The sequence below is a fragment of the Lobosporangium transversale genome, assembly GCF_002105155.1.
Source record: "Lobosporangium transversale strain NRRL 3116 chromosome Unknown BCR41scaffold_31, whole genome shotgun sequence".
In the NCBI taxonomy this organism is placed as follows: Eukaryota; Fungi; Mortierellomycota; class Mortierellomycetes; order Mortierellales; family Mortierellaceae; genus Lobosporangium; species Lobosporangium transversale.
The window spans coordinates 1-26,508 of NW_019029009.1; the positions used below are offsets into that span (position 1 = coordinate 1).

The 26,508-nt window shown below is 42.5% G+C and overlaps 4 protein-coding genes and 1 non-coding gene across 5 annotated transcripts; 2 read left to right on the plus strand and 3 right to left on the minus strand.

Moving 5' to 3' along the window:
- Window positions 1-3,821, plus strand: BCR41DRAFT_423814 (PXA domain-domain-containing protein). The gene is made up of 3 exons (XM_022030336.1): window positions 1-236; window positions 373-651; window positions 753-3,821. The coding sequence occupies exons 1-3, from the start codon at window positions 12-14 to the stop codon at window positions 3,783-3,785; spliced, it is 3,537 nt and encodes a 1,178-aa protein (XP_021879164.1). The 5' UTR covers window positions 1-11; the 3' UTR covers window positions 3,786-3,821.
- Window positions 3,822-5,309: 1,488 nt separating this feature from the next.
- BCR41DRAFT_338811 (hypothetical protein) lies at window positions 5,310-8,983 on the plus strand (the record flags this gene model as incomplete). The annotated part of the gene is made up of 6 exons (XM_022022125.1): window positions 5,310-5,472; window positions 5,728-6,666; window positions 6,761-7,305; window positions 7,400-7,511; window positions 7,635-7,916; window positions 8,181-8,983. The coding sequence occupies exons 2-6, from the start codon at window positions 5,754-5,756 to the stop codon at window positions 8,981-8,983; spliced, it is 2,655 nt and encodes an 884-aa protein (XP_021879165.1). The 5' UTR covers window positions 5,310-5,472; window positions 5,728-5,753.
- Window positions 8,984-9,248: 265 nt separating this feature from the next.
- On the minus strand, window positions 9,249-11,148 carry BCR41DRAFT_357649 (mitochondrial carrier domain-containing protein). Its single transcript, XM_022024931.1, has 5 exons — window positions 10,895-11,148; window positions 10,381-10,626; window positions 9,801-10,144; window positions 9,596-9,670; window positions 9,249-9,472 (listed from the first exon to the last, which is right to left on the minus strand). Exons 1-5 carry the CDS (start codon window positions 11,025-11,027, stop codon window positions 9,311-9,313), a joined length of 960 nt encoding a protein of 319 aa, XP_021879166.1. The 5' UTR covers window positions 11,028-11,148; the 3' UTR covers window positions 9,249-9,310.
- Window positions 11,149-11,813: 665 nt separating this feature from the next.
- BCR41DRAFT_357650 (hypothetical protein) lies at window positions 11,814-18,225 on the minus strand. The gene is made up of 11 exons (XM_022024932.1): window positions 18,025-18,225; window positions 17,771-17,867; window positions 17,557-17,589; window positions 17,416-17,456; window positions 16,955-17,312; window positions 16,277-16,840; window positions 14,819-16,169; window positions 14,301-14,731; window positions 13,529-14,175; window positions 13,078-13,409; window positions 11,814-12,943 (listed from the first exon to the last, which is right to left on the minus strand). Exons 1-11 carry the CDS (start codon window positions 18,038-18,040, stop codon window positions 12,002-12,004), a joined length of 4,812 nt encoding a protein of 1,603 aa, XP_021879167.1. The 5' UTR covers window positions 18,041-18,225; the 3' UTR covers window positions 11,814-12,001.
- Window positions 18,226-21,622: 3,397 nt separating this feature from the next.
- On the minus strand, window positions 21,623-21,695 carry BCR41DRAFT_t109. The gene has a single exon. It is a non-coding gene; the product is annotated as a tRNA-Phe (tRNA).
- Between the last annotated feature and the right edge of the window lie 4,813 nt (window positions 21,696-26,508).

The following is a 26,508-nucleotide window of genomic DNA, read 5'->3' on the forward strand; positions in this document are numbered from 1 at the left end:
TAGTACTGGGTATGCTAGTAATAGGCTATTGTTTGCCGAAATTTAATTGGAGTCTCATCATTGTCGGTGTGATGGGAATGGGGTTTGGTGGCTTCCTCGCGGCGTTCTACCTACTCGCAGTACCTGAAGATACAAGACTCAAACGAGCGCAAACTATAGCAAATTTCGGCAAGCACCATATTCAACATGTCGACATCGTTGATGGCGTTCCCTCATGGTCAAGTTCAACGCAGAAGGTAGAGGATGAAAAAAAAGGCTTGGCTTTACCTTGGATGATCGAATGGATACTAGCAAGCTTATTAAACGTCTGTTGAGCTTAGTATATAAGTATAACCCTAACACTAACGTATGCATTTGTTGATGCCTGCATAGAAAGAAGAGATAGTCGCAGAGATCAACGGCGCTGAACACCAACGTGTTTCTATCTCACCAGATATAGATCCAATGGTTGAGGAGATGATCACATATACCGTCAGAGACTTTGTGAATATCCCAATAGGCCTGGTTGCGGAGGGTCAGCACAACATCCCCCTCCGCACTTCACTGGCAACCATGGCTATGAACGTCGCAAATCGCCTATCTAATATGCGGCTGCCAGAAACAGCGCTACTTGCCGTGTTTGGACTCCAAAACAGTTTTATTGTGCATTTAGTATGAAAATACCCAATATTATCGATCAAAAATTACCTTTGTTTTCCTATATTTGATATTGATATTGATCTGGGCTCAATGTTCCTATTTCGATGACATAGCGTGCTTACCGTGAGCTCCGTGCGAGCCAATTGCCCATTGCAGAATACGTCAAAACACATGCCAACCCCGATTCCGTTCTCGGTCGGTGTTATCACAAGGAGGAGAGGCTAAAGCAATTCAGAAGCACTGCCAAGGCTGTATGCCAGGCATTACTGTCTAAGAATGATCAACAATCAGCGGCGCTATTTGCAGTCATGCAGGAGATCATGGCAACACATGTTTTAGAGGCTACATTAGAACATATTTGCGACCCGGATTATATCAACCTCTCAATCATCGACTATTTCACTACGCCCACGCAAGACAAACCGGGATCTAAATCTGCAGACGACTCTAAAGGTCCATCCAACAAGAGCGGCAATCCGGAGGTGAAGCCTCAGGATGCTCCTATTTCTAGCTTGGCCGATTCAATTCTTATGAATGCTGCAAACTTGATGGGGAAGTCTGCGCTAGGAAAGCAAAGCTTTGATTCCGGATCTCAACTACCTACAAGACGACAGTCTACTCTCAAGCATGATTCAATGCCTGTAGCGCCATCGACACTTAATGAGGTCAATGGGACAGAAGCATCCCCATCATCCTCATCTTTATCATCATCACCGCAACTTACCACCTTGAAGCAGGTTCTAACAAACAAGAATGATCATATGGACACCTATCAGGACTTTATGGCCTATCTTCAGGTGTGGGATGCAATGGATCTAGTTCAATTCTGGCTCATGAGCGACATTTTCCATCGACAAATTGAACAGGGAACCTTTGCAAACTTCAGTGATCTTCAACGTGAAGCGTCTAGCATTTATAATACGTACTGTGGACCAGACCCAGATCATGCCATTGTTGGGATCACAGATGCCAAGAGCGGAGCATTACTGAAGACCTTAAAGGCTAACCTTCAACGGGATCCAGCAAATTGCTTACGAGAGCCTCAAGAATGGGCATTAGATGTTTTGGAAACTCAATATTGGGCCCCATTCAGGATAAAACAAAATACGGACAAAAATGTACAGCAAGCACAGATGACACCCCAAGGTCGGTCGCAACCATCTCCGCAAACTGTAGCTAGCCCTAATCTTAGTCTTCACTCTCAGGACATCGGTCAAAGGAAGCCCCACCTAGCAATTAATCACAGCAGCCCTTCACTTTCTCCTAGGGAGCCTACACCTAAGGAACCTACTACCTCTTCAGTGCTATCTCCGGTGGCTAAATTTATAGCATCCCCACGAACGCAGCCTTGTGCAGTCAAAGTGACTGATATGACCAACCGGCGACCCAAGACGCTGATGTCAACTACCGATCTACTGTACATGATTGAAGTACAGTCAGAAGGTGGCCAGGGTTGGGTGGTTACAAGGACATTCCAACAGCTAGAACAACTGCAAGGCGCCCTCGTTCATCAATTCCCCATCGTCCAACGAAATACGTTCCCAAGGTGGAGACTTCAGCCTAGTGACAAAGTGTGTAATGGCATTCAAACCTTTCTACGGTCGATGTTAGCAATCCCTGAGGTAAGCCAGTCTGCTAGCTTGGCTTGGCTCCTTAGCAAGGAATACGATCAATATCCGGACGCTATCATGCCTGGCGCAATCACTGGTCAGAATTCATCCTCAGGCTTGATCTCAGCCCTAGCTCCAATTTCAGACGGTAGTGCAGCTCTGGGAGCAGCTGCCGCACAAGGCGCCAAGACAGCTTTTCGGCAAGCAAGTGAGGCTTCGCTTTCTGCGGGAAGGTTTTTCAAATCCTTAGGAACAGCCGTGAGCAATATTAATAGCTCCCAAGCCTCTGAAGACCACAGTGTTCGTGGGTCTTTTGAAAGTGAAAGGAGCACCAGGAGCATTAGCAGCATTTCGACCTTAAACGAATACCGTCAATCAAATGGAAGTTCTCTGGCCTCACCAACGACTCGATTACATGAACAAGAGTTTGATACACACTCTAGAATGTCCCTTTCCAGCGACAGTACACGGGTTGCTACGCGCAAAGCATCCTTAAGCAATGGACTTTTCAAGGCCGTAGATAACACTACTGCTGTTGCCCAAAGTTCACCCAATCCATACCTTCAACCTCAGTCGACCGACAGGAACTCCACATTAGTCCATGCACCCATTCCTCGCAGGACTCAAATGCCGTATCAAGGATCGGACTCATTGGATGAGTTCTCTTACCAATTGCTAGAAGAGCAAACTCAACCGGATGTGGACATTGCACAAGTTACACCTGAGACATCCGCCGAAAGGGTCCCGGCTATTCCGGTACATTCAACTTCAACGATTAACCCAGCTTCTGTGTCAACTTCTCCAGCAGCACAAACAGGATTACCTTCCTCAGATGAGCCCAAGAAGTCACAAATGTCGTTGCTCTCTAATGATGAGTTGGATTTATTGATAGAGACTACCTTCACTGTATTAGAAGATATGATGGACTTTTCCAAGAGTCAGTCAATCCGTCGTATGACTTTTGGTGTACTCCGTGAGCTGGTGCGCAAATCGTATCGGGTCGCAATCAATCAAAGCTTTTCAGCATGGGTGGAGCAGTGTTCTAGTCACGAGAGCGCTGTAGAGACCGTACGATGGATGAAGGAAGACCTTCTCTGGCCAAATGGAGAATGGCCTGCTGCCCCGACGACGGCTCCAACAATACAGGCAAATCCGAATGATGTGGCGTCTGATGAGAGACGAGACTTTCTTCAAATAGGGGGAGATCAGTACGAAGTTGGTAGTGATGGGATTGCAGTCAAGGTGCCCAAGGTAATAACAACATCAGAAACAAGAACAGCGACTGCAACGCAGCCCACGGGTGCTACTGTTGCTTCAAAATCTGAGCGGACCTTGGAGGAAAAGGTGGCGACAAGAGAAAAGGCGAGAGAGCTAGTGAAAATTATGGTTCCAGGTTCATTGGCTACTGTACTTGGTAGAGAAGCTGTCCAGCGTGGACTTATAGATGTTTTTGAAATGTTTCAGATCAAGGAGCTTAATCTCGGTTTGGCGTTAAGCGTCCTTGAGATGGTAGTGCGTCTTGTATTGACGCGATAAGATAGACTTGTAGAATACCTGTAGACATCTCCCAACAAGACTTTATATTTCTATTTTATTTTATGCATATCTGTTATAAGAATAAGCTAGGTGTTTGTGCATTCATCCTAATCTACGTGTATCTCTCCATAGGTTACCAAGATTAAGCTTTGTTTGCATAGAGTTGTCGGAGAATGGAGTTTTGGGGATGACACAGCCACCACGGTCATTGTGCATGAGTGGCTGCGATGGTTGAAGTGTGATTTCTGATGACCAGAATTCCCTTGAATAAGTGTGATACAAAATGAGTAGATTGATTAAATGGGCAGTGACAGTTTTGTGTTCAGGAAGGACACACGATCAAATTTGGGATTGTTTATAATATGTACACTGTAGTTCTAGATTAACCTCTTTCATTACAGAGAAAATTAAGCTTTGTTAAGAAAACACGCGATAATGCATGAAAAAAAAGAAAAGAAGGAAAGAAAGAGAAAGAGAGGGAGCTGTTTGCATCCCCTGAGCTAATGAAGAGAATGAAGAGAGTAGACAGATAGACAAGTCGATAGAAAGGCAATGAAATTAGGCAATCAAGCTTTTCATGTACATGATGTGCTTTATATATGTAGTAAGAAGATCCCAGAGGATACAGAAAAAGATGGTATATGTGTATGATACATAGGAAATGAATGATTTGGAACCATTCCTCATTGGGCGATCAACAATGTTATGATGAAGCGTGTCTTGACCAGTATCCCGTCCAGTACACCTTCCATGTCTTCTTTTCTTTCTTATTTTTCTGTTGGAACATCCCATTGTGTTATTGTGCCTTCGCCACCATCATCACAACAACAACAACTTCTTCCTCTCTCTTCTTCCTCTTTTTCTTTCTCTCTCTTTCCACTCTCACCTTCTCTTCTCCACACTCTTTCTCTTAATCCCCTCTCTCCCCTTTTCTCTTCTTTCCTGTCTTCCCCTGTTTTTCTTTTCTTTTTTTTTTTTTCTTTTTTTTTTTTTCTTTTCATACGGACTGTTATTCAGCTTCCACCACTCCATAATCGCCTCATTTTATTTCTCTCATTCCTCTTTCAGAAGTGCACATTCCTTGTCTCATTAGTCCCCTCATTACTTTTTTTTTAATGGACATTTTGGAGGGACCTGCTTTGCTGGTCTGCTGCACAGTCACAGGCACCTATTCTGTCTGGCAACAGAGATATCAGCAAGGTACAAATGAAGTTTTTTTTTTGTTTATTTTTAATTCAACAAGTCAATGAAGAACAAGGATTGAAAAGAAACAAACCCCTTTGCCCTTCACTGTGCCTGTACAGAAATCATTACACCATAAAATCATAAAATCATCTTGAAACGTTGTTAAACGAAAGACGTTCTTTTGATTTGATGCGATTTACCTCCTTCTGACCAGATTGTTCTATGCATCCTTACAGCTTCTGTTTATTCTCAGTCCGTGCTTTTTCAGTTTCATGATATTTTGGTTAACCAAATGTCCCTTTTTTTCTTTTTTTCTTTTTTTCTTTCTTTTTTTTAGGTAGAATCCATTTGGATGAAACTACTTGGAGATCGTGGAACGAACAGCCGCTCAGAACTATCTGCCGAACAATATACTGGCTATCAGTCTTAATTGCCTTAGGATTGCTGATTTCCTTGTCAAATTTCGGAGCACTGCTTGCTTTACTGATTAAAAACCATGATGGTAAGTTTCCGAAATACAGATTACATACTCTCATAAAATAGTGCAGTTATAAACTGACATTGGCTTGATGCTATGCACTGTGACAACAATATTGAGAGCCTTGTTACATTGCTTCATGTACCAAAGAATAAAAAAAAAAAAAAAAAAAAAAAAAAACCTTGATTTATCCTTTTCATCTACTCCACTTTTCCATCTTTTTTTTTTTTCTGTGATCTTTAAAAATCATCTCATTGATTTTGTGTACTATACCTGTAGACGGCTCGTTTTACCAAATTAAGGATATGGGCTGGGTCCTGGCCTCAGCTGGATGTTATGTCCTTGCTTGGATTGGTCATTCATACTTCATTCTTCATGAACGACACCAGCCTCAGTTCTCAAAAGTACTCCGTCTCTTCTGGATCTGTGCTTTGATCATCTCCATCATCTCTTTCTCATCCTGGGCGCAGAATAAATCTGATGGTGTAGGAGCTCACTTGGATGTCTTTACATCCATTATCATCAACATTACTGTGATTGCTCGATTTGTCCAGAGCTGTATGCTTGTCCTCTTAGGAGCGTTGCAGGAGTATCAATACAGGACTACACGTTCCGCAGACCGGAATGCCACAGAAGATCATATGTCAGCACACTCAAATAATGGCACACTTGTACACGATAATGATGGGGACAGCAGTAGTAACAGGAGCAACAAGGGCAAACAAAAGAAAAAAGAAACAGCCAAAAAGGATACAACCACAGCACAGAAAGACTACAAGAGACCAACAACGTTCAGAGAGTTTTACGAACACTGTAGGCGCCTTCGCCCGTTCCTTTGGCCATCCAACTCAAGGAAACTTCAAGCCCACATCCTGCTTTGCCTCGGATTGTTAGTCATTGGACGTATTGTGAATGTGCTGGTGCCCTGGCAAGTGGCAAACGTAGTCAATGCGCTGACAAAAGTGGCAGAAGGCGCTCCTGAAGGCAGAGACGGAAACGGTAACCCGCGGTTTGTTTGGAAAGAGATCATGGTATTCATTGGCCTCAGGGCACTACAAAGCAACATCGGTGCTGTCGATACGCTTCAAGCACTGCTATGGGTCCCCGTCGGGCAGTTCAACACACGCGAACTGGCAGTGAAGATGTTTGAACACCTGCTCAATCTGTCATTGCGTTTTCATCTTAACCGCAAGACGGGCGAGATGCTACGTGTTCAAGGTAATGACTTTAAAGTGTCGATTGCTTCTGGAGCTGGACCTTCCAACCCATGCTGATTATGTCTTTTTTTTTTCTTTTTTTTGTATGTGTATAGATCGCGGTGTATCATCAATTGTTACGCTGCTCTCCTCGCTCCTATTCAATATTATACCTTGTTTGATCGACATTGCTGTGGCCTGCGTGATATTGGCGCGTTCATTTGATATATACTTTGGGATCATTGTCGCAATAACTATGATCTGCTATATATATGCCACCATCCTTATGACAGACTGGAGGACACGCTATCGTCGTGAAGCGAACGCTCTAGACAATGTAGTGGAGGGGCGAGCAGTTGATACGTTACTCAACTACGAAACCATTAAGCTCTTTGCCACTGAGAAATTTGAGACTGAGAAATACGCCGAGGCTATTGATACATACCAGAAGGCGGACCGCAAATCTCAGTATACGCTCGCCATCCTCAATACAACCCTCAATCTCGTGATCCAAGGGGGCCTGGCACTTGGATGTCTGCTATGTGCGAAGAGAGTCGCTGAACACAAAATGGGGGTCGGTGAGTTTGTTCAGTACTATGCATACATTCTTCAGCTTTATGGGCCGCTGACTGTATTTGGCACATCCTACAGATCACTTCAGGTATGTTTCCTGCGCAAAATAGAATATGTACCTGTTTCCCTATGCGAATACGCAATCTGTAACTTAATCAATCCATACCTTCCACAACCGATAGAAAAACTTTATCGACATGGAGAAGATGTTGGATTTGTTCAAGGAGCCTGTCGAGATTCAGGACCAGCCTGAAGCTAAACCACTTGTTATGTCTGGTGGTGAAGTTGTCTTTGGTATGCATAATAGGAAGAGAAGTATTTGTGAGGATCCTTGTGTAAATTACGATTGCTATGTAAAGTACGCACAGAGATAGTCATAGTACTGAAGCGACTTGCTTTTGTTAATATGATGTACAGAAAATGTGTCTTTCGGATATAATCCTCAGAACCCCAACCTGAAGTCAGTGTCATTCAGAATCCCACGAGGGAAAAAGCTTGCTCTAGTTGGCCCCTCTGGAGGCGGCAAGTCCACGATTCTACGACTCCTTTTCCGTTTCTATGACCCTACACAGGGCAGGATCTTGATTGACGGCCAGGACATCAAAAACGTTACCCAGACCAGTCTGCGTAGAAAGATTGGTATTGTGCCACAGGATACGACACTATTCAATCAAACAATTGGATACAACATTGGGTATGGTAAAATCGGGCAAGACCATACACAGATCTTTGATCCAACACGATCCAACCTTCCTCGGCAACGCATGCTTATTCAAGGAGGAAGTTCCGGAAACGGTGACATCGGCAATTTAACACGTAGGATTTCATTCAGTGGGAAATCCTCGAAATCAGGACGTGGACGGACGCATAAGAATGACCCACGTTCGTCATCGGACAATGCAGGTATTACAGAAGGTGGAGAGGATGCGGATGTTGAAGGCGAGGAGACGGATTATGATGAAGATGAGGATTGGGAGGATGATAGTCGTATCCAAGCTGCGGCAGAAGCGGCACGGATCCACGAGATTGTTAATCGATTTCCAGAGGGATACTCGACTCTCGTAGGAGAGCGTGGCATGCGCCTGTCTGGAGGTGAGAAGCAGCGTGTTGCCATTGCTCGAACTATTCTCAAGAATCCACCCATCTTGCTTCTCGACGAAGCAACCAGCGCTTTGGATACACAAACGGAGCGTGAGATCCAAAATTCGATCGAATCCATCTCCAAGGACAGGACAACGCTCATGATTGCACATCGACTGTCAACGATTGTTGACGCGGATGAAATCTTGGTGATTCAGAAGGGCGAGATTGCAGAACAAGGCAGCCATGAAGAGCTCATGCAGGCTGGAGGGATCTATGCTGCGATGTGGATGCAGCAGCTCCGAGAAGACCGGACACTTGTAGGAAGTAGCCATTCGAGTCAGAAGGAATCCTCCAAAGGGGAGGAAGAGTCGGATGAAATTGACTCTTCTGACGGGGAGCACAGTGGTCAATCAGGCCGATTTATTAGCCGAAGATGCCATCATAATGAAGGGCATTCTCGTTACCCCTATCAAGGAATGACTGGGGATAGGAGAAGTAGACAGATGATGTCTCTCTCGTTGCCTACTTATACGATAGGGCATAATGCCTCAGGAGTGGATATGGACCTAGGATACGCACGGGATATCTTTGATCGACCTGTAGGATCAGGAGTTGCCATTCAGGACTTCTCGGATGATTTCCTTTACGAAGACGATTTTAATCCAGATACTCCTTCTCAGTAACGCCTGAAGTACAGAAGGATGGTTTTTTTTTTTTTTTTTTTTTTTTTTTCTTTTTTTTATTTTAGCTCTACTGTGTGTATCATATTTTGTACTTTTCATTGTTTGTATGAATATTTGTTTGTTTGTTTGTTTGTAAGCTTTTCTATTTCTTTGAACACTATTTTGCAGATCTTTAGCTGAGTAAAAAAAAAAAAAAAAAAAAAAATTATACAACTGTATAAATGTATGATGTGTGTCATCTGGATTGCATCAAGTATAGATAAATGAGTCAATTATTGGATTTGTGCTTGAACATTTATAATGGGAAAGTAGAAGCATGCAAGTAGTTTATTTCTTTTGACGATGAACGATGACCTTGAGTTGCTCTAGGACTATGAAGGTCACAATGGTATGAGGACCAAGACGCAAAAATGCTGGGAGCCAGCCCTTGAAGAGTGCGGTTGGGCCTTCAGTCTTGATAATATGGAAGAACATTTGTGTTGATGAAGTCTAATTTGGGGTTATAGCATGTAAATAAAAAAAATAAAAATAAAAAAAGGTAAAATGTTCAGAAGTTAATAAAGTTGATGATTCTGGCTCCAAGCTTTTAATGGATTCGAGCAGTTTGCTTACCCCTCCTCCTGATGAGTTCATGATTCTCGTCTTGAGAACATCCAAGGGAGCACATACAGTGGTCGCAACAAGGCCCTAAAAGGTATGAAAGAAAAAAAAAAAAAAGAAAAGAAAAAAAAAAACTCAGGATGACATCAAAAAAAAAAAAAAAAAAAAAAAAGTAGGGAGAGAGAAAAAAAAAAAAAAAAAAAAAAAAAAGACTTACAGCCAAGAGCGACGAAGCAAAATGTGTGATCAAATTATCCTTGAACCAGGGAGTAGCCAACAACTGACGTTTGAAACCATCGTAGGAAACCAACTGAGAACTGGTCATGAGAATAGCTCTGTTCATGTTAGGACCCAATCCTCTCATGAGCTGTGAAGGACCTTCCTCCTTTACGATCCTGTACAGTCCATCGAACGCATGCTTGTAATGTCTTCGTTGACTCATGGGCAATTTGCCATCGTTCACCATCCGAATATTGACCACATCAGCCGGGTTGCCGAATCCTCCACCCACACATCCTGCTAGAACACCACATAATAACATGGTGGTCACTGGAATTCTGCCTAATGAGGGATAGATTTACACATAATAGGCAATAGATAAATAGTAACAGCAAAAAAAAAAAAAAAAAAAAAAAAAAGAAAAGAAAAAGAAAAGAAAAGAAAACGGTGGTAGAAAAGGAAAGGGAAAAATGAAGCGGTTAGTGAGTAAAAAAGATCAAAGGAACTCCGATCCCCTCTTTCCAAATGCCCGTGTATTATTATTGTTATTGTTATTGTTGTTGACAAAAAAAACTTACTGCCGTCTTTTGGACCAAACTTTTCTTTCAACACATCATAAGTTCCAAAACGAACAGTCGAATAGGTTCCTTGACGTAACAGACTCGCAGAGAGACCATTGTAAAGAGCAAAGAAGCCTTCATGCCTTGCCACATTGATCATTGTCCCGATCATGCCCAGTTGGCTGGCCCCCTGAGTTGTTTGCAACCTGACTTTTGCCAGATCAAAAGGATGTGAAACTAAAGCGGCGGAACATGAAGCTGCGCCTAGAATTTTTTAAATAAACATGGATACATTGATCTCTTGATTAGCAAAAAAAAAAAAAAAAAAAAAAAAAAGAAAAAGAAAAAAACAATTTCTTTTTCCATCTCAGACCAACTTTTTTGGTTCTTGTTTTTATTATTGATCATGTTGCACTTTATGATAAAACTATTTGTTCAGGATCAGGACCCCAAAAAAAAAAAAAAAAAAAAAAAAAGAGAATGTTCATTGTACATAATGTTTAAAGATATCTGCATGTTTTTGATGATTTACCTCCGAGCCAAAACGGATCTCTTTTAGTGATAGTTGTCGTAGCAGCAGTAGAAGAATTAATTGTAGAAACTGTCTGCTGGGATTGTTTTAGAGATTGGAGTTGCTGTTGGACTTGAGTTGTTGCAGTTGCCATGATGTATGAGTTATTGCAATGCAATGCTTAGGATGATAGAGATATATTTGTCTATTAGAATTAATTGTAATAAAAAGAAAGAGAGAGAGAGAGAGAAGAGAGAGAGCGAGGAAAAAAAAAAAAAAAAAAAAAAGAAAGAACCAATGAATGGGGAGTGAAATAAATAAACAATGAAAACAATGAAAACAATGAATGAAAAATGAAATGAATGAATGGATAGATGAATGAACAAAGAAAGATAAAAAGTGGTTCAATGGGTCAAAGAGGAAAGAAAGAACGAAAAACAGTTTTTTTTTTTTTTATACATTTTAAGGCACCACACAGATCAGCACTTTTTTTTTTTTTTTTTTTTTTTTGTTGCGCCGTAAAAAGAAAGAGAAAACTTCTTTTCTACTTTACTCATCCTTTCTTTCCTCCTCTTGGCCTCTTTCTTCTCCTCCGTCTCCTTCTCCTCTTTCTCCTTATCTTCCTTCTCTTCTTGACTACCCCCCCCCCCCGCCCATGATGCCTTCGGTCAGATGCCACGTTTCCCTCCGCATTTCACAATTGTTATTTACATAACTTTGTGGCCAGGAACTCGATTACATGCAAAGTTATCAGCATTGTGGAGGAGATAAAACTTTACTCTCAGTCGATCCATTGGACGGGCAACTTTCTCTTCTTTCTCTTCACCTCTCTTTAAAAACATCCCCCACATTGCCATGAAGCTCTCGAACAACTTCCCTCTTCTTCCGGACACTTCCGTATTCAACTAAAAAAAAAAAAAAAAAAAAAAAAAACTTTTGAATCTTTGCTTATTAAATTTGTCTACTTGCTTTAGAAAAACTATTTAATATATATATATGTTGTTTTGTTGTTGTTGTTGTTTTGTTGTTATTGCTATTGTAAAGATGTCAAGGGAAGTGGCTGGGATGTCCTTTTTTTTACACATGTCAAGAACTTTGGATACTCAATGAACCGTGGTCGGCGTGTCCTCAGAAACGGACACCTTGACCTTCTCTATTTGCCTGTAACCGCTGACTCCGCCGGACATGAATTCTTTCTCCTCTCAAAACCTCGGAACCATCCCCATCATCCATCTCCTCCTGCTTATTATCCTCATCCTCCACCTTCATGCTGCCCAAACCCTTGATTCCATCCTCCTCATCATACGCTTTTGGATAACCATAATTGCCTCGTCCTCGTTGGTTCGCCCCACTACTGCTGCTGCTACTGCTACCAACCCACGTACTTCGAGCCCCTTGCCCACCATAAAAAGTATTCACAGACTCCAAATCTGGTATCCCATCATCAGCCTCCCCCCCAGCCTCTCTTCCACCTGAATATTTATCATACTCTTGCTCGGAGATCCCTTGGCGCCTACCACCTCCTCCAGATCCCTTGTCTGTTGAAGATTGATCAGCTTGCTCAGCTTGCTGGTGCTGCAGTTCTGATTGAGGTCTGTTTTCCTGTACTGGAGCTGGTTGATTCTCCGCATCTGTATCTCTCATAGCTACTACATCCTCTTGCTCGACGTCTTCCACTAAATTATGAAGCTGCTGTCCTCTCAAATACTCCTGATCGCGCACATACTGACTCCATCCATTGAGAACCACCACGCTCTCTTTGAATAAAAAGATCATTAATCCTATCCATAGTACTAGGGGATATGATATCTTGAAAAAGAATATCCTCGATTCACCCTCCAGCCGCAGACCTGCTGCGACTGTCCAGGCGAATATAGCAGGTAAACTGATTACACCAATACTAATCAAAAGGTACGGAGCAAAGAATCGCTTTGTTGCATATCCTGCTTTCCATCGCGCAGGATCAGTCGTGACAAAAACTCGGTTTATATCCTGCATTACGGGCAAATCAGGAGTCCTCGATGCTATATGATGCATAATCTTCATGTAAATCATTCCAGCAGACCAGCTCTAATATTTCAAAATAATTAAACGTGAATCCAACACACCAAGTAATTTGTTAGTGAAATAAAAACAAAAAAAAAAAAAAAAAAAAAAAAAAAAAAAAGAATTAAATGCATTAAAGATAATTACAATTGACTTACAAAGACAGGTATGATTTCATTCCTGCCGCTGATCGCAGACCTGAAGGGAATGATAATGAAGAGCTCCACCATTAAGCCGAGTATGAAAGGAAAGATAATACCAAGAAAAGTACCGAAATAAACCACGTTGATCGCGCGCTTGCAAAATTTGAAAAGCGCCTTCAACCAAGAACCACGTCGACTGCGTCGAACTCGACGAGACTTTCCCATTTTCTCTGCCCATGTCAGGAAATGCCAGATTCCACTAACCAAGTAGACGCCAACAGTGAAAGAGTACACGTCGTGGACCTGTTTCTCTGTTAAAAAACTAAATACGTATCTTCCACATAGAACTATAAAAAAATGATAAAAATTAATAAAATAAAATAAATAAATAAATAAATAAAAATAGAATGCCTCGTCTATAGATTGGTCATTAGTACAACCAATGGAGTCAAAAGCTAGAACTTACGTGGGGTAATAACCGACAATGCCAAGAATGTGGTCGTTGTTGTCCAAATCAAAACAATGAATGTGATTAAACGGTATTTAAAGTTAGGTGGTGCATAAACAATCACCGTACCCACTCTTGGGTCGATCGGTCCCCGAGGCTCCCTCCCGCGGGGCTGAATCTCCATAAGCGGATCAATTTCTCCAGGTTGATCTTCTTTGGGATCCAGTGCCCGTCCTTCAGAGTCGACAGGAACTAGAACTCGGCGGTTTTTCAAGTGCACAATCCGGTCGGTATTAGGTACTCTGTAAAGACCTCCATCTCGGACGAAAATGACAGGAGCGTCGATGTCGAGTTCCTCACCACTACCTACTGTGCTTGCGTTGGCATCTATATCGTGATCGTGTCCATCAAGTTCAGGAATAGGAGGACGCCATCCCAAAAGCCATGCCTTCCATGTGCGATATACAATATGTCCTTCCTCCTCTGGGAACCTTTGACCTTCTTTTCCATACATGAATGAGCTTAAACGCATCATCTTAGCAAGCTTGCGCCACCAAAGTTTGAATATGGTGCTGAAAACCTGTGCCGGATTGATCCAAGAAAACGTGAACGGCACTACTAAATGGAACAATAGCATATCAATTGGTAGGTCCGAAATTGGCTCGCTAATAAGAAAATATATAAAAGAAAATCAACAGTTTGCTCTAATGGCTCTTTTTTTTTTTTTTTTTTTTTTTTTTTTTTTGAAAGCGTTCGGAACAAATCAGAGCTAATGCGAGACACCACTTACTTAACAGGCCACCGAAGTGGAAAAGCTCCTCTCAAAACCAAGTTAATGACCTGCACAGTTATACTGACGCCAAGAACAATCAGAGTCAAGTACATCAACGCACCGGTGGCCAACTTCCGCAGCTGAACAAGGACAGGGCGCTCCAGAAACTCTCGCACTGGATGAAAGCCTTCGTCATTGGGATCACGAATAAACCACATCACACCTGGCCGAACAACGCCTCGACAAATACTAACAAACACCGAAAAATTGAACATAAAAGCCGTCCCGATAAGCCAGTGCATGATGATGGACCAGTTGGGCGATTGTAAGTAGAATGCCCATCGTGAGGCCAGCGTTGCTCCAGGAAGTACAGGCAGAGTTGTCACCCCAACAACAATTCCACAGAATAGAGGGAACACTACCATCTCAATCGTAACAAAGAATGCGATCTAAGAATAGAAAACACGTTAACAACGTTGACAGCTATATTACACTGACTGCCAAATATATCAGCCAGAAAACTGAAAGGCACCGACCTTTAAAATAAGATATTGTTGTCGAAGGACCCCTCGTATGACCTTACTAACGGCGTTACCATAAGGCTGATGTCGTTTGTTCATGTACCACCATGCCAGTGCAAATATAATAGCATAACCTATAGCAATAGCCGTAATTTTGTTGTTGGACGAGCCTCCATAGGCAATAGCATTCCATTTCACGATCAATTGCTGGAAAGTTGCTCCGCCTACTGCTAGAGATGTTTGAGAAGCTTTCGGGACCTCTGTGTTCAAAGTCTCCTGCGCCTTTGTGGACGCTGTTCCTGCAGCTTCCTCAATAATGGTTCTCCACACGGGTACCACGCGCTGTTGAATCATATCTGTCAAAGGCTCGAGCGCTGACCCGCCAAGATAAGGCGCAAGCATAGGATTTACACGAGGCGCAATTTGATTCGAAAATAATTTTAGCGGCCTCGACACGAGAGTCCCCAAGAGCGGCATGATCCTATCGAGCAAAAAGTCCGTAATGGGATCCGTGATTTTGTTGAGGATCCTGAGAGGTATCCGCAGGATGTTGAATGGATTCATAAGTATGACCGTCTTGCCAAGCATATATGGCACCCAAACACCAAGACCCAGACTGGCACAAATCAATGCTGACATGAGCAATGAATTTTGAAGCAATAACCAATATGAGCCACGCATTCCAATAACTTCCAAAATCCCATCCAGCTCCTCCACATTCATATCGTCAAGATCGTCATTTTGATCCGCCAATGCTGGAGGCGCAGGAACAGCAGGTGGTGCTGGTGCTGGCGCTGGCGCTGGTGCTGGTGCTGGGATTTGATCAGGCCGCAATGTAGGACGCAAAATATGTACGGGCTCGCCCTGTACTTCCGCAATAGCGGCTCGAAGTCGCTCCTCTGCACGCACCACCTCGGTCTCCAGGGAATCCTCCATTCCAGCAGTATCCTGATCAAGCTGCAAGGAAAATAATTTATTGTCAAAAATATCGATCGGTGCTGAGGGCAGTGTGTCTGCTCGCCACAAAAGAAGCACGATACGATCCTTATACGAAAGATTAATAGTTCGCAAGAGCTCCTCACAGCGAATGATCTTTTCATCCAGAGTCATTTCAGTGCCATCGGTTTTCAAAAACAGATTTCTGTATGTTAATGGAGCGCCTAATTTCCAGTATAATGGCACCTTTCCTCGTGTTTGGATCTGCTCATCATCCTCAACGCCATACTGGACCCATGTTGAAGGCGATTCTTTGCTCCGTACACCATACGCCCTCCATCCCGTAGATGATCCTTCGCCATTTTCAGTATCAATGGGATGATTGTTATGTGATGATGTTGAAGGGGATCCATAGGCCCAAGGAGCGTCGCTAAAAATTATAATGCGTAAATATATAACAAGATTGTCAATTATGCTCTTCTTTGATAATAGTCGGTAAGAAAATAACATCACTGATCTAATTATGACGATTCTTACGATTGTGTTTGACTGGGGGAAGCATACACGAATCCAGGCCGTACAGATGATGATGATGAAGATGACGATGATGAAGATGACGATGATGATGACGATGACGAGGATTCTTCATTATTGGGGATAGTGTCTTCAGCTAGGAACCTTGGCGTATCGGGCAAAAATGGTGTCCGACGCAGGCGGTTTCTCTGATTATCGAAACCAAACGCTTCATCCCTCCAAACATCATGACGATCATGTTGCTCGATCCTTGGATCACGTTGCATAGGTAATGGAAAGACCTGTGGATTTTGCTGAGGAGGACGCCTGTCATTTAGCTCCCGCAGTCTGTTCGCTGCTTCCTGCTGGCGCCGTAACTCAGCTAAAAGAAAGCGGTTAACATTATCGATATCCGCCTGGTCGATCTGCGCTGCCTCTACCGGTCGATCTGGAATATCTATCATAACACCATTCTCATCAGCATCCTGGTTCTGGATAACCCATTCCCGAAGTAAGAAAATGGCGACAAATACTACGACTACAACTGCGCTGATTATCTGCCCTTCGAAGCAATCCAGGATAAACGTGCTAGTTTTTTAATATAGATGTATCCATTGTAGTTGATTAATGCCTGATGCTATCCGTGCAATCTTTGGCTGATGTTTTTGAGATAATGGCTGCATTCATATATAATCCCCCTACCTGAGCCATTTATATTCTGGTGGAACTGTCCGATGGACAAACCGTGTGAAGCTATCCATTTGTTCATAGGCTTTTGCATCTAATGTTGCCGTAGTCCCCGTGTTGGTGGCTGTTACTCTTGTTGAATTGAAAGATCCATCGACTGGTACTGGCAATCCATTGGCGCTAAAGGCGAACCAGTCTCCAACCCAGAAGTACAGGCGCCAGATCCAAATCGTGAAATAAGGCAGTATAACAAGCCATATCGTCATGACTAGAACTGCTCTAAGGATCAACTTGACTCCCGTTCCTAGACTATCAAAACCCTTTTTAATGAGAATCCATTTTGGAATTGTTTCTGGCATTTCTGGCGCATAAACTAGTATTAACAATAAAGGCAAAAAGACCAAAGTTAGTGCACTTTTTTTTTTTTTTTTATGACGCTGTATACATAAATGTATTATGTATATATTCCGACTTACTAGGTGTAAATCCGAAGCTATGTTTGCAAAGCTCGCAATATCTTAATGTCAAGAGGAAAAAGAAATAAGCGTTAGAGAGGCAGTCTGAGTAAAATCAATAGTGACCACCACTTTAGGAATCGAGATGCCATTTCCACGAACCTTTTGTTGCTGTGCTCGAGCCATTCTAATAAACTAGATCGATTCCAAAAGATTGCGATGGGAAGGAGTAAGACGTTAGAGGAATAATATTAAAAGATATTGCCCTTTTCCCTTTGCGACTCGGAACAACGGCATAGCATTGAATGATTGTGGCTCGGGTTTGCCATGAGCCAAATGTCTTTCTCTCTCTCTCTCTCTCTCTCCTCTCGCTTACCAGTCTTGATGAACGTAACGAATGCTTCCTGAGCATTTGCATGGATGGAACAACGGCTGTTCAGGTGTGGCCTCTGAGCGACACACTCTGCAGATCTCTATTTAGAATAACAACGAGGAATAGGATGAGCATTTGTGCTGGGAACCTTGAATTCCAATCGATTTAATATGCTATTGAGCGAGGTTTTTTTTTTTTTTTTTTTTTTTGCTCATTTGACATGCGCGTAACACAAGATGAATGGAACTATTGTGCACCTTCATCCTCCTCCATGACGTTCGATTTCTTTCTTATGAATTGTTCAAATGAGGAGTTCTTGTTTAATAGAGATCAAAGTTCGATAATTTTCTATTCTTGATCAATGTGCTTGAGGGAAACTTTTGTAGAAACTCTGCCGATTTGAAACAGGAAAAAGCAGACGGACGTAATTGTGTGAATGTGAGGTGAGGACAACAAGGAGAAGGCTCAAATGTGCGCAACTGGGGGGTGTAATGACATATGTCCATACAGACCGAACTCACGTGCAATTTACACAATCGACTGAAAATATTTTTTTTTTTACTGCTCCTCTAACTCCTTTCATCCCGTATGCAGGTGAAAAAAATGTCCGTTAACCCTTTTTCTTAGGAGAAGTAAGTGAGAACGAGGTGGGAATCTACATAAGAATGCACTGCTTCAACACCCTTGGATCTAATCTGATCTGTGCTAACTGGTCTTTCTAGTAAATGTAAGCACCCAGTCTCGGAAGAACCTTCTGGATTGATAGGGGCCAGCCAATATTTCAGCATTTTGGGGATCAGATTGGTTTGGCAGGATATGAGTGATGCAGAACTATCTCATTCGAATAGGTTGAATCAACTGTATCTCCTAGTGATTGGAAGTTAGGTGGAGTACAATATCTAGACAGCTGTGGATACGATAAGAGGGATGTAACAGAATCATTATGGAGTCATCAGGAAGAGAAAATAATAAGAATATTAGCCACACCGTTAATAATACCATTAAGACTACTATTATATTTATTTCATCAGTTCATTCAATAGCTAGAAAAAACCTTTCACAACAATGACAAGATAAATAATACCTTTTCACTCCAGCTACACTCTCTACATACTACTTATCTTGATAGCTTTGGTTAATATTGTCTGAAAGTTTCATTGTTTAACAATTTAGAGCTACTGAAATCCCGACACCATAAATAATAAAAGAGTCTTATGGTTTAAGGCCTTCGAATTGATAGCATTGCTGATGACCAAGATAGTGGATTAAGTGGAATATTTGAAGAGAAATAGCGGTATTATTACCATCCCAAAAACAAGGATTGATAAAAACGCTCCTTTCACAGCTACCGCTCTCTCGGATGCTGAAGTAGACAACCAGCAATTATTGAAATGAAGGGGATACGACTTGGTAGTTGATCAAGAATAACCAAAAACCAGATAGAAAGAGTAACGGACAATGCTTTCAATAGTAAAGTAAGGCTTCATCAAATTCGTTAGAGTCGTGAATAAGTTACAAAGGTGACCAAATCCTCTTCTAAGAATATCGTTCTTGAATGTCGTATGCCGATTGCTTTTCCTTCTTGATGCTGTTGACAAGGAACACAGAGCATCTGCTTGGCCCAACAAGAACGCCTCCCTCGAGGACAGCTTCTTTGTGATAGTGATTGAGTGTTTATGCCTGTAAAAAGTTTCTTGCGGCCTAAGTTGTTGTCCAGCGGAAGGAAATCCACAGGGAAAGGTTTCCCCGTGCAAATAAATTTTCACTGCTTGAAAAAATTATTTGCACTGCCCCGTCAGCTGCCATCTTAGTGTGGCTGCCAAATAATGGCAAAAATTACTATATTTGATATGGGCTGCCAGATAGATTAATACTTGAAAAAAGATATTTGCACGGGCCCGTACACCTCTTATTTGCACGGGGGCCGTACAAATATTTAAAAAATCTATTTGCACTGCCCCGTACACACCTTATTTACACCGCTCCCCCCGTGCAAATAAAAAAAAGTTATTTGCACGGGGGGTCTTTTTTTTTATTTGTACGGGGTCTTTATTTTAGCCCTAAACACCATAACCAGGAAGCCTTCCATGACACAGGCTTAGATCTAGAGCCGCTGCCTAAGCATCAAATACTGACCAGAATATCTTATCAAGTTCGTATGTAGCTCAGAGTAGATGTTGGCATTCTTTATGCGACTGGGACTAAATACAGAATTACAAATGATTTATCTATAGTTGAAATATACTATGCAGCTTTACTTTGCACTTTTGTTGGTTGCATTGTTATGGTTCCCCGATGCTTTCTTTCATTTAACGCGTGCATACATCTTAGGTATTTCCGTACACTATTAAGCACACAACGATGAATTCAGTTATTAGGAATCTCTAACGTGTAGTTTGTGTCGGTAGATGTACAACCAATCATACTACCATACTCATTGCTATGATGCATAGCGCGCCATGTTACTAGTCTCTTTCATTCCTCTTAGATGTCCTTATCTCTGTCGTCCTTTATTAAGAACTCAAGCGCCCTCGGTACTATTTTGTTTATCAAATTCATCAAAATACAATGGGTAGACCTCAGCTTATTTTGTGGAATATCTATCCTCTTACCCGATATTACTTGTCTTTTGATAGTTGGTGACAGTTCGCACTCAAAGCCGATCGTGCCACAATCACCTATATCTCTATATCTAAGTGGCTAAAATACTTTAATAGCATAACCGTGACTAATAGTGATAGAAAAGAGACATAAATATTCTTTTCTGTTATTGAAATATGCCAGGGTCATAATAATTAGCGAGAACGAAAAAAAGATGTCTTTATTATGATCCAGGGATCTTCGTTAAATAAAAAGGGTAAAAACCTTAGCTATAGTAAAAACCCATATAAATGACTGCTAATCGCAACAATCCTTAGTTTTGTCTCATTACATTCCAAGTTTATTATCATAGCCAACTTACCTTGGTTCGTCTTTAGCACGCAGTATTGCATACTCAGCAGCACATGTAGATGCTCACTGCGTCTAAAGGACCAGCTTCATATTGTACAATCACTTGAAATGGTAATGAAGAGAAGCACTGTCTTCAATCTTATTTCTTGCCGTTTTCCCTCAGCCTGTACTGCCCAAAAACTTCAGTGATTATCCACATTGCCTCATTAATAAAAGGGTAAATTTATTGAACTTTAGCTCCATATTACATAATAAGTTATATCAATTAGGTTAAAACAATGCACCAACTAAGAAGGAGGACAAAGAGAGGGTTCTTGTCTGCCCCACGTGAGTGGTAATTTAAATCATCGTATACGCTATATGGGTCTAATGGTAGTATTTTTGTATGTCACAAATGAGCTGTTTGGCAGCTCCCACGGCGCTGCAACTTCCACCAGTAATAATTCCAGACCCCTCTCTACTCTAGACTCACCTCCACTTATTTATATAAAGCCAGAATCATGTAGTCTGTAGGATACACGTTGCTGCTTGTAGATGAAAAAGAGACCCCGTGCAAATAAAAAAAAGACCCCCCGTGCAAATAACTTTTTTTTTATTTGTACGGGGGGAGCAGTGTAAATAGAGTGTGTACGGGGCAGTGCAAATAATTTTTTTTATAAGTAAAAATTTATTTGCACGGGGGCCGTACAAATAAGGGGTGTACGGGCCCGTGCAAATAACTTCATCCTTAATACTTTATAAGATATATATTCTGGTCAATATTTGATGCTTAGGTATCGAGCTTGCGCCGTAGAAGGCTTCCTTGTAATGGTGTTAAAGACTGAAATAAAGACCAGGGAGCAGGGCCGTGCAAATACCTGTAAAAAATGTCAACAGACAGCTTCGAAAAAATATAAAAATTATTGCGACTTGTGTGGATTGAACACACGACCTTCAGATCTTCAGTCTGACGCTCTCCCAACTGAGCTAAAGTCGCAATTGTTATTCTTTTGAAATATAATAGATATTTAAACATACAATAGTAACGTGACAGTTTGATAATTATACACTTTTGTACAGTTTTCAAAGTGGTTATATTTCTCGGTTATTGATTGGAACAGAACAGAATGAAATTAAAGTATTGCCCAATGGCTGAGTAGTATACTCGTCAGGGCACCCTCCTGTCTAGTCCAGGGGCCGGGTTCGAGTCCTGGTTAAGGCACATAAAGTGAAGCAAACATGTGCCAGGTCAGGGATTTGCTTGAGTTTTTATACTTTCTCTCCGAGACAGCCTAGTGTTCTCCGCTAAGGCTAAGATCGTGGGTGCACTACCCTAAGTCGCCTGGCTGGCCACATGTCTTAGGTATATATTCCACCCCCCAGCCGAACCAGCGGTACATCTGGCAGCACATCCCCCATCCACCCACTTGACTAGGACAGCGATGATCACAAAGTTTGACGGAGTCCAAAGTAGAAATTTCAGACCAATTCCGCAAGATTTGGGTCCACATGCCAGTGGATTTGATCGAATAGAAAAAATTAAAAGTCGTCCTTAGCTAGAGTCGGCACGCCAGCCTCCGCGGCTTTTCACGGGCGCAACAGGCCACATCGGAAGGATGGACTTCGAGTACCGATCACGGTGTACATTGGTAGAGAAAAACATGGATACGAATTGGCTCTTCACAGCCATCCCGTGCGAACTTTGAGAGTTTCGCTTGTTTCATAGTTGAGGGCGATATCATTACTTTAGAGCGAGATTATGAAAGCAGCGACAGTAGTTATGTCAGCTCGGTAGACGGGGATACGGAAGACGAAGATCGAGAAGCGATTCGTGCACTCAACCAATTCATAAAGGATGAGGCAGCGAACAGAACCTTGACAGTATCACCGGCTAATCACAGGATGTAGTACTGTGGCAGTATGACGATGCGGCTTCGGTCGATTATTGGATACCGCTTTATTTGCGACCCCAGTAATGGAGCAACCCATTTATAGAGCTAACATCTAAATAAATCCTACATGACCTCGTGGGTCCTTGTTATCAAAAAAAAAAAAAAAAAAAAAAAAAAGACAGTATCACCGGCTAATCAAGCTGTTGAGCCACCAATTGGAATGAAGTGGATTCTGGATCAACAGAAGGAGCAGAAAAAGAGACGAGAAGCTGTTATGAAAGAGGCGCGCAGAGCAACCAGAGAACATAATCTTAGGCGACAAAGAGCAAAGTTAGATGCCATAGTCAGAAGAGCAGAACGCCACCAGGACCGAGAGCGAAGGCATGGTGAACGCATGCGAGCCCGCGAAGAAGCGAGGAGACGCCGGACCCAGAACACAAGGAGATATGAGGGTCTGAGCGAGCAAGCTCTGCTAAGGAGAGCAAAAGTCGACCTGGATTCCAACGAGACACCGTGCCTAAAAGTGATCCCTGAAGTCAACAGAGGCCTAGCCAGGGACACAAATGGAGTTATCATTAGTGCCAATACCGAGGAGAAAATCCAACGCCAAAGGGAACGGTACAATACCCAGCCAGGTAATGTCATTTATACGGATGGATCTCTCAAAGATATTGGCACTGAAAGAGTAAGTATGGCATTTGGTGTAGTAGTTCAGACACAAGAGGGTGATTTTTACACTGTGCTATCTGGTAGAGTAGCAGGCAACGCATCCTCGACAAAGGCAGAGCTAGCTGGTTTGTTGGCAGGAATACTTATCAGCCCACGAAACAAAGCTATGACAATCCGACTTGATAGCAGCGCAGTTGTGACTCAATTCCGAGCATTGGTCCGAGGCAGAGTGGATAGCACGTTGCGACAACGTATTAGATCACCGTATGCAGTATGGTGGGCAGCTATACACAACGCATTTATTCAACAAGGATCGGAAGTCACGGTCGAGTGGGTCAAAGGACATGCCGGCAACAGAGGGAACGAAGAAGCGGACGAAGCAGCAAAACATGGACATTATGGCGAGCTATGGGATATCAACATAACGGAGCATAATGACATGTACTGCCATGCAAAGTTCAACGGTGTACCAGCGGAAGATGACTTAAGGCAGATCCTTAAGTTACAGTCAACAACTCGTACACATCACACGTGGATCGCTCAGAACAGGACGCAGGAGCATGTTAAGGATTGGACAAAAATTGATTGGCGAGCTACTATGAACATTGTTCATGATAGCAACCTACCGAAAGGACTCTTCACCAGCCCAGCGGACTGCCAAAAGCGAGCGCACAGAATCAAGAAACTCCATGGAATGTTGCCTACACAGTCATATATGAGACACTGGAGGCCGGACCTTTATGAAGACGGCAACTGCAGAGTGTGTGGGACAGAGGATGAAGACACATCGCACATCTGGAGATGTCCAAGGACGATGGAGACTCAGGCCGAGAAGTGGAAGGAGATAATCCAAAATGTGAATGTGATAGAGGAGAGGACATGGAGGAAAGAGTTGAAAGCAGTGCAGGAGCAAGCACAAAGGGCCAGAGAGAGAGGTGTAGACCCACCAAGGACAAAAGAGCCAACTTTTACTGCGGCAGAGGAGGACTACATTTGGAAAACTCTGGAGATGCATATCGATGGTGTGCGAGAAGTACTACGCCATGGTGATAGGAACGGCGATGATGAGGAAGAGAGAGAGCACACACCAGATTGGTCTGTGCAGGACATTTACCATGGACTTACGCCCAAGTCCATTGCTCAGAGTTGGAAAGTTGGCTTCAAGACAACAACAAGGATAGCTACATATATGGCAGGGCGCTTCGTCAAGGCCATAGAAGAATTCGGTCATACAGAAATCTGGAACAAACGGTGTAAAGTCACCGTTGAATGGGAAAAGACTCGTGGAATCACTGCTACGAGCAAACGCGCTAGAGGACGCAACTGTGCTGGGGAGCACAGACGTAGTAGCAATGATTTCCTTGTCCCTTCCCTCAGACAAAGACAGAAGCTGAATGTAAAAGAGATCTACAAGATCGCGGATGACCGAGTCCGGGACAGCTACCTTGGGAAAACCAAACTGGACGTGATGGAGCGGCTAGGTGGAATGAAGTTTTTGATGATTATGGATAGCGGATATTTTGTCGCGTTGCGCAACAGGCCACGTCGGAAAGGTGGACTTTGAGTACCAACCACGGCGGTCAGGGTTTATGAAATCATGGATACAGCGGCTCTTGTCGTTTGTGCAGTAATAGCTGTTTATTGACTATAGTTTCTGGAGCATTTTGTTCATAGAATGTAGAAAATAAATCCCATGACCCTGAGGGTCCTTGTTATCAAAAAAAAAATAAAAAATAAAAAAAAAAAGTGTACAATTATCGAGATTCCACTGTACGCACTTGCAATGATCTAAGCTGGAAGCGAAGCAGCAGCGATTTTGAGAACAAGCACGTGCTTGCTAGTTTTTTCAATATCGCTGTTCAATTATTCAGCGTGCTGGTTCGAAAGAAGAGGTGATTTAGCAGAATTCCATTGGACAGATTTTTTTTTTTTTAAAAAAAAAAAAAAATAAGACAGACCCATAGTTACAGAACTCCCCATTTTTCCGAATTAAAAAAAAAGAATGTTATTTATTTAAAAAGTCCTTAGTCTTTTCCTGCAAGATACAAATAGCACCACAGTCCTCCGCAAAAGTTTGTTATTCATGATAAAAATAGAGAGGTGACCGACCTACACTTGTTGTGCAGTGGGGTATGGCACGTGTCTGACCGTGATCTGGACCAAGTAAGCAACAAGTTACTCCTTGGCACAGCCGCGGACAGCACGAGACAGTCCAATCGAGGGGCATGGAGCATGTCTGGTAACAATCTGAACCAAGAAGGAACAAATTTCCTCTCCAGCACAGTTGAGAACAGCATGCCACAATAAGGTTATATGAATAATTAGTGGTCACAATGATCTGAAATTGTAATTGCAGAAAATAAATAAGACGCCGCGATGTAAAATGTGTCTACACATGTACAGAAACCAAAGAGATGCTTCAGCTGCTTATTTGTGCACACAGTGATTGACGAACAAAAAAGGAAAAAGATTTGCCAAATAAAAAAGCCCGCGATGAAAGAAGGCATGTGCAGACAACAAATAAACACAGCAACTGTTTGCTCACATATATTTTTTTCACCGTTGTGTCTGTAACTCTTCTAAGCTTTCTGTCTGGCCGTTTAACACAAGGAATCCTCAGGAAAAGAAATACCTCGCTCGCATGATTGGTGCCAGGTCTGAAAACACCAATAGTGCAATGCTGTACGTGGAAGATAGAGTCTAGAAACTATACCATTGTTATGCGGACTCACCGAAATCAACTTTTGATCACAACTGCTACTCATGCTCTCTTGCCAAGGACTTTAACAGGTATACCAACCCCTTCTTCCTTGCTCTCATAACCGCTCACATCCTTTCGATGCATTCTTTCGCCGTTTATATCCACTACATCTGAACCACACAGTTCACCACTCACTCCAACAGAGATATTTGTATCATCTTGGGTATGATATGTTGCTGTGGTTCCCTCTGGTTCCCTCTGGTTTCAACAGGCCCAACAAACTCTATTAGCAGTGTTTACCAACCCAGATATATCAAGAAGACGAGGAAGCAAATGATGTGACAAATCAAGTCTTGCCGAGCAAGCTCTATGATGCGGTAGAATGAATCAACTCAGATTGCCCTCCTTTCAAGTCGATACTATGGCGAATATTATCACTTCTATTACACCAGTCAATAAATAAACAACACAATGGGCCCCCCAAGAGGATGCTAGTGTCATGCGAAAGCCTTCAAGAGTTTTTTATTGGCACAGATAAAGAAGCCAGG

Coding starts and splice junctions, on each gene's coding strand:
- BCR41DRAFT_423814 (XM_022030336.1), top strand. CDS start 12: ATGCTAGTAATAGGCTATTGTTTGCCGAAATTTAATTGGAGTCTCATC. Junction 237..372: donor GGTCAAGTTCAACGCAGAAG/GTAGAGGATGAA, acceptor ATGCCTGCATAG/AAAGAAGAGATAGTCGCAGA. Junction 652..752: donor ACAGTTTTATTGTGCATTTA/GTATGAAAATAC, acceptor TCGATGACATAG/CGTGCTTACCGTGAGCTCCG.
- BCR41DRAFT_357650 (XM_022024932.1), bottom strand. Junction 16,841..16,954: donor CCAGAATATAAATGGCTCAG/GTAGGGGGATTA, acceptor TTAAAAAACTAG/CACGTTTATCCTGGATTGCT. Junction 12,944..13,077: donor ATGAAATCATACCTGTCTTT/GTAAGTCAATTG, acceptor TTGAAATATTAG/AGCTGGTCTGCTGGAATGAT.
- BCR41DRAFT_357649 (XM_022024931.1), bottom strand. CDS start 11,027: ATGGCAACTGCAACAACTCAAGTCCAACAGCAACTCCAATCTCTAAAA. Junction 10,627..10,894: donor AGATCCGTTTTGGCTCGGAG/GTAAATCATCAA, acceptor AAAAAATTCTAG/GCGCAGCTTCATGTTCCGCC. Junction 9,671..9,800: donor TTGCTTCGTCGCTCTTGGCT/GTAAGTCTTTTT, acceptor CATACCTTTTAG/GGCCTTGTTGCGACCACTGT.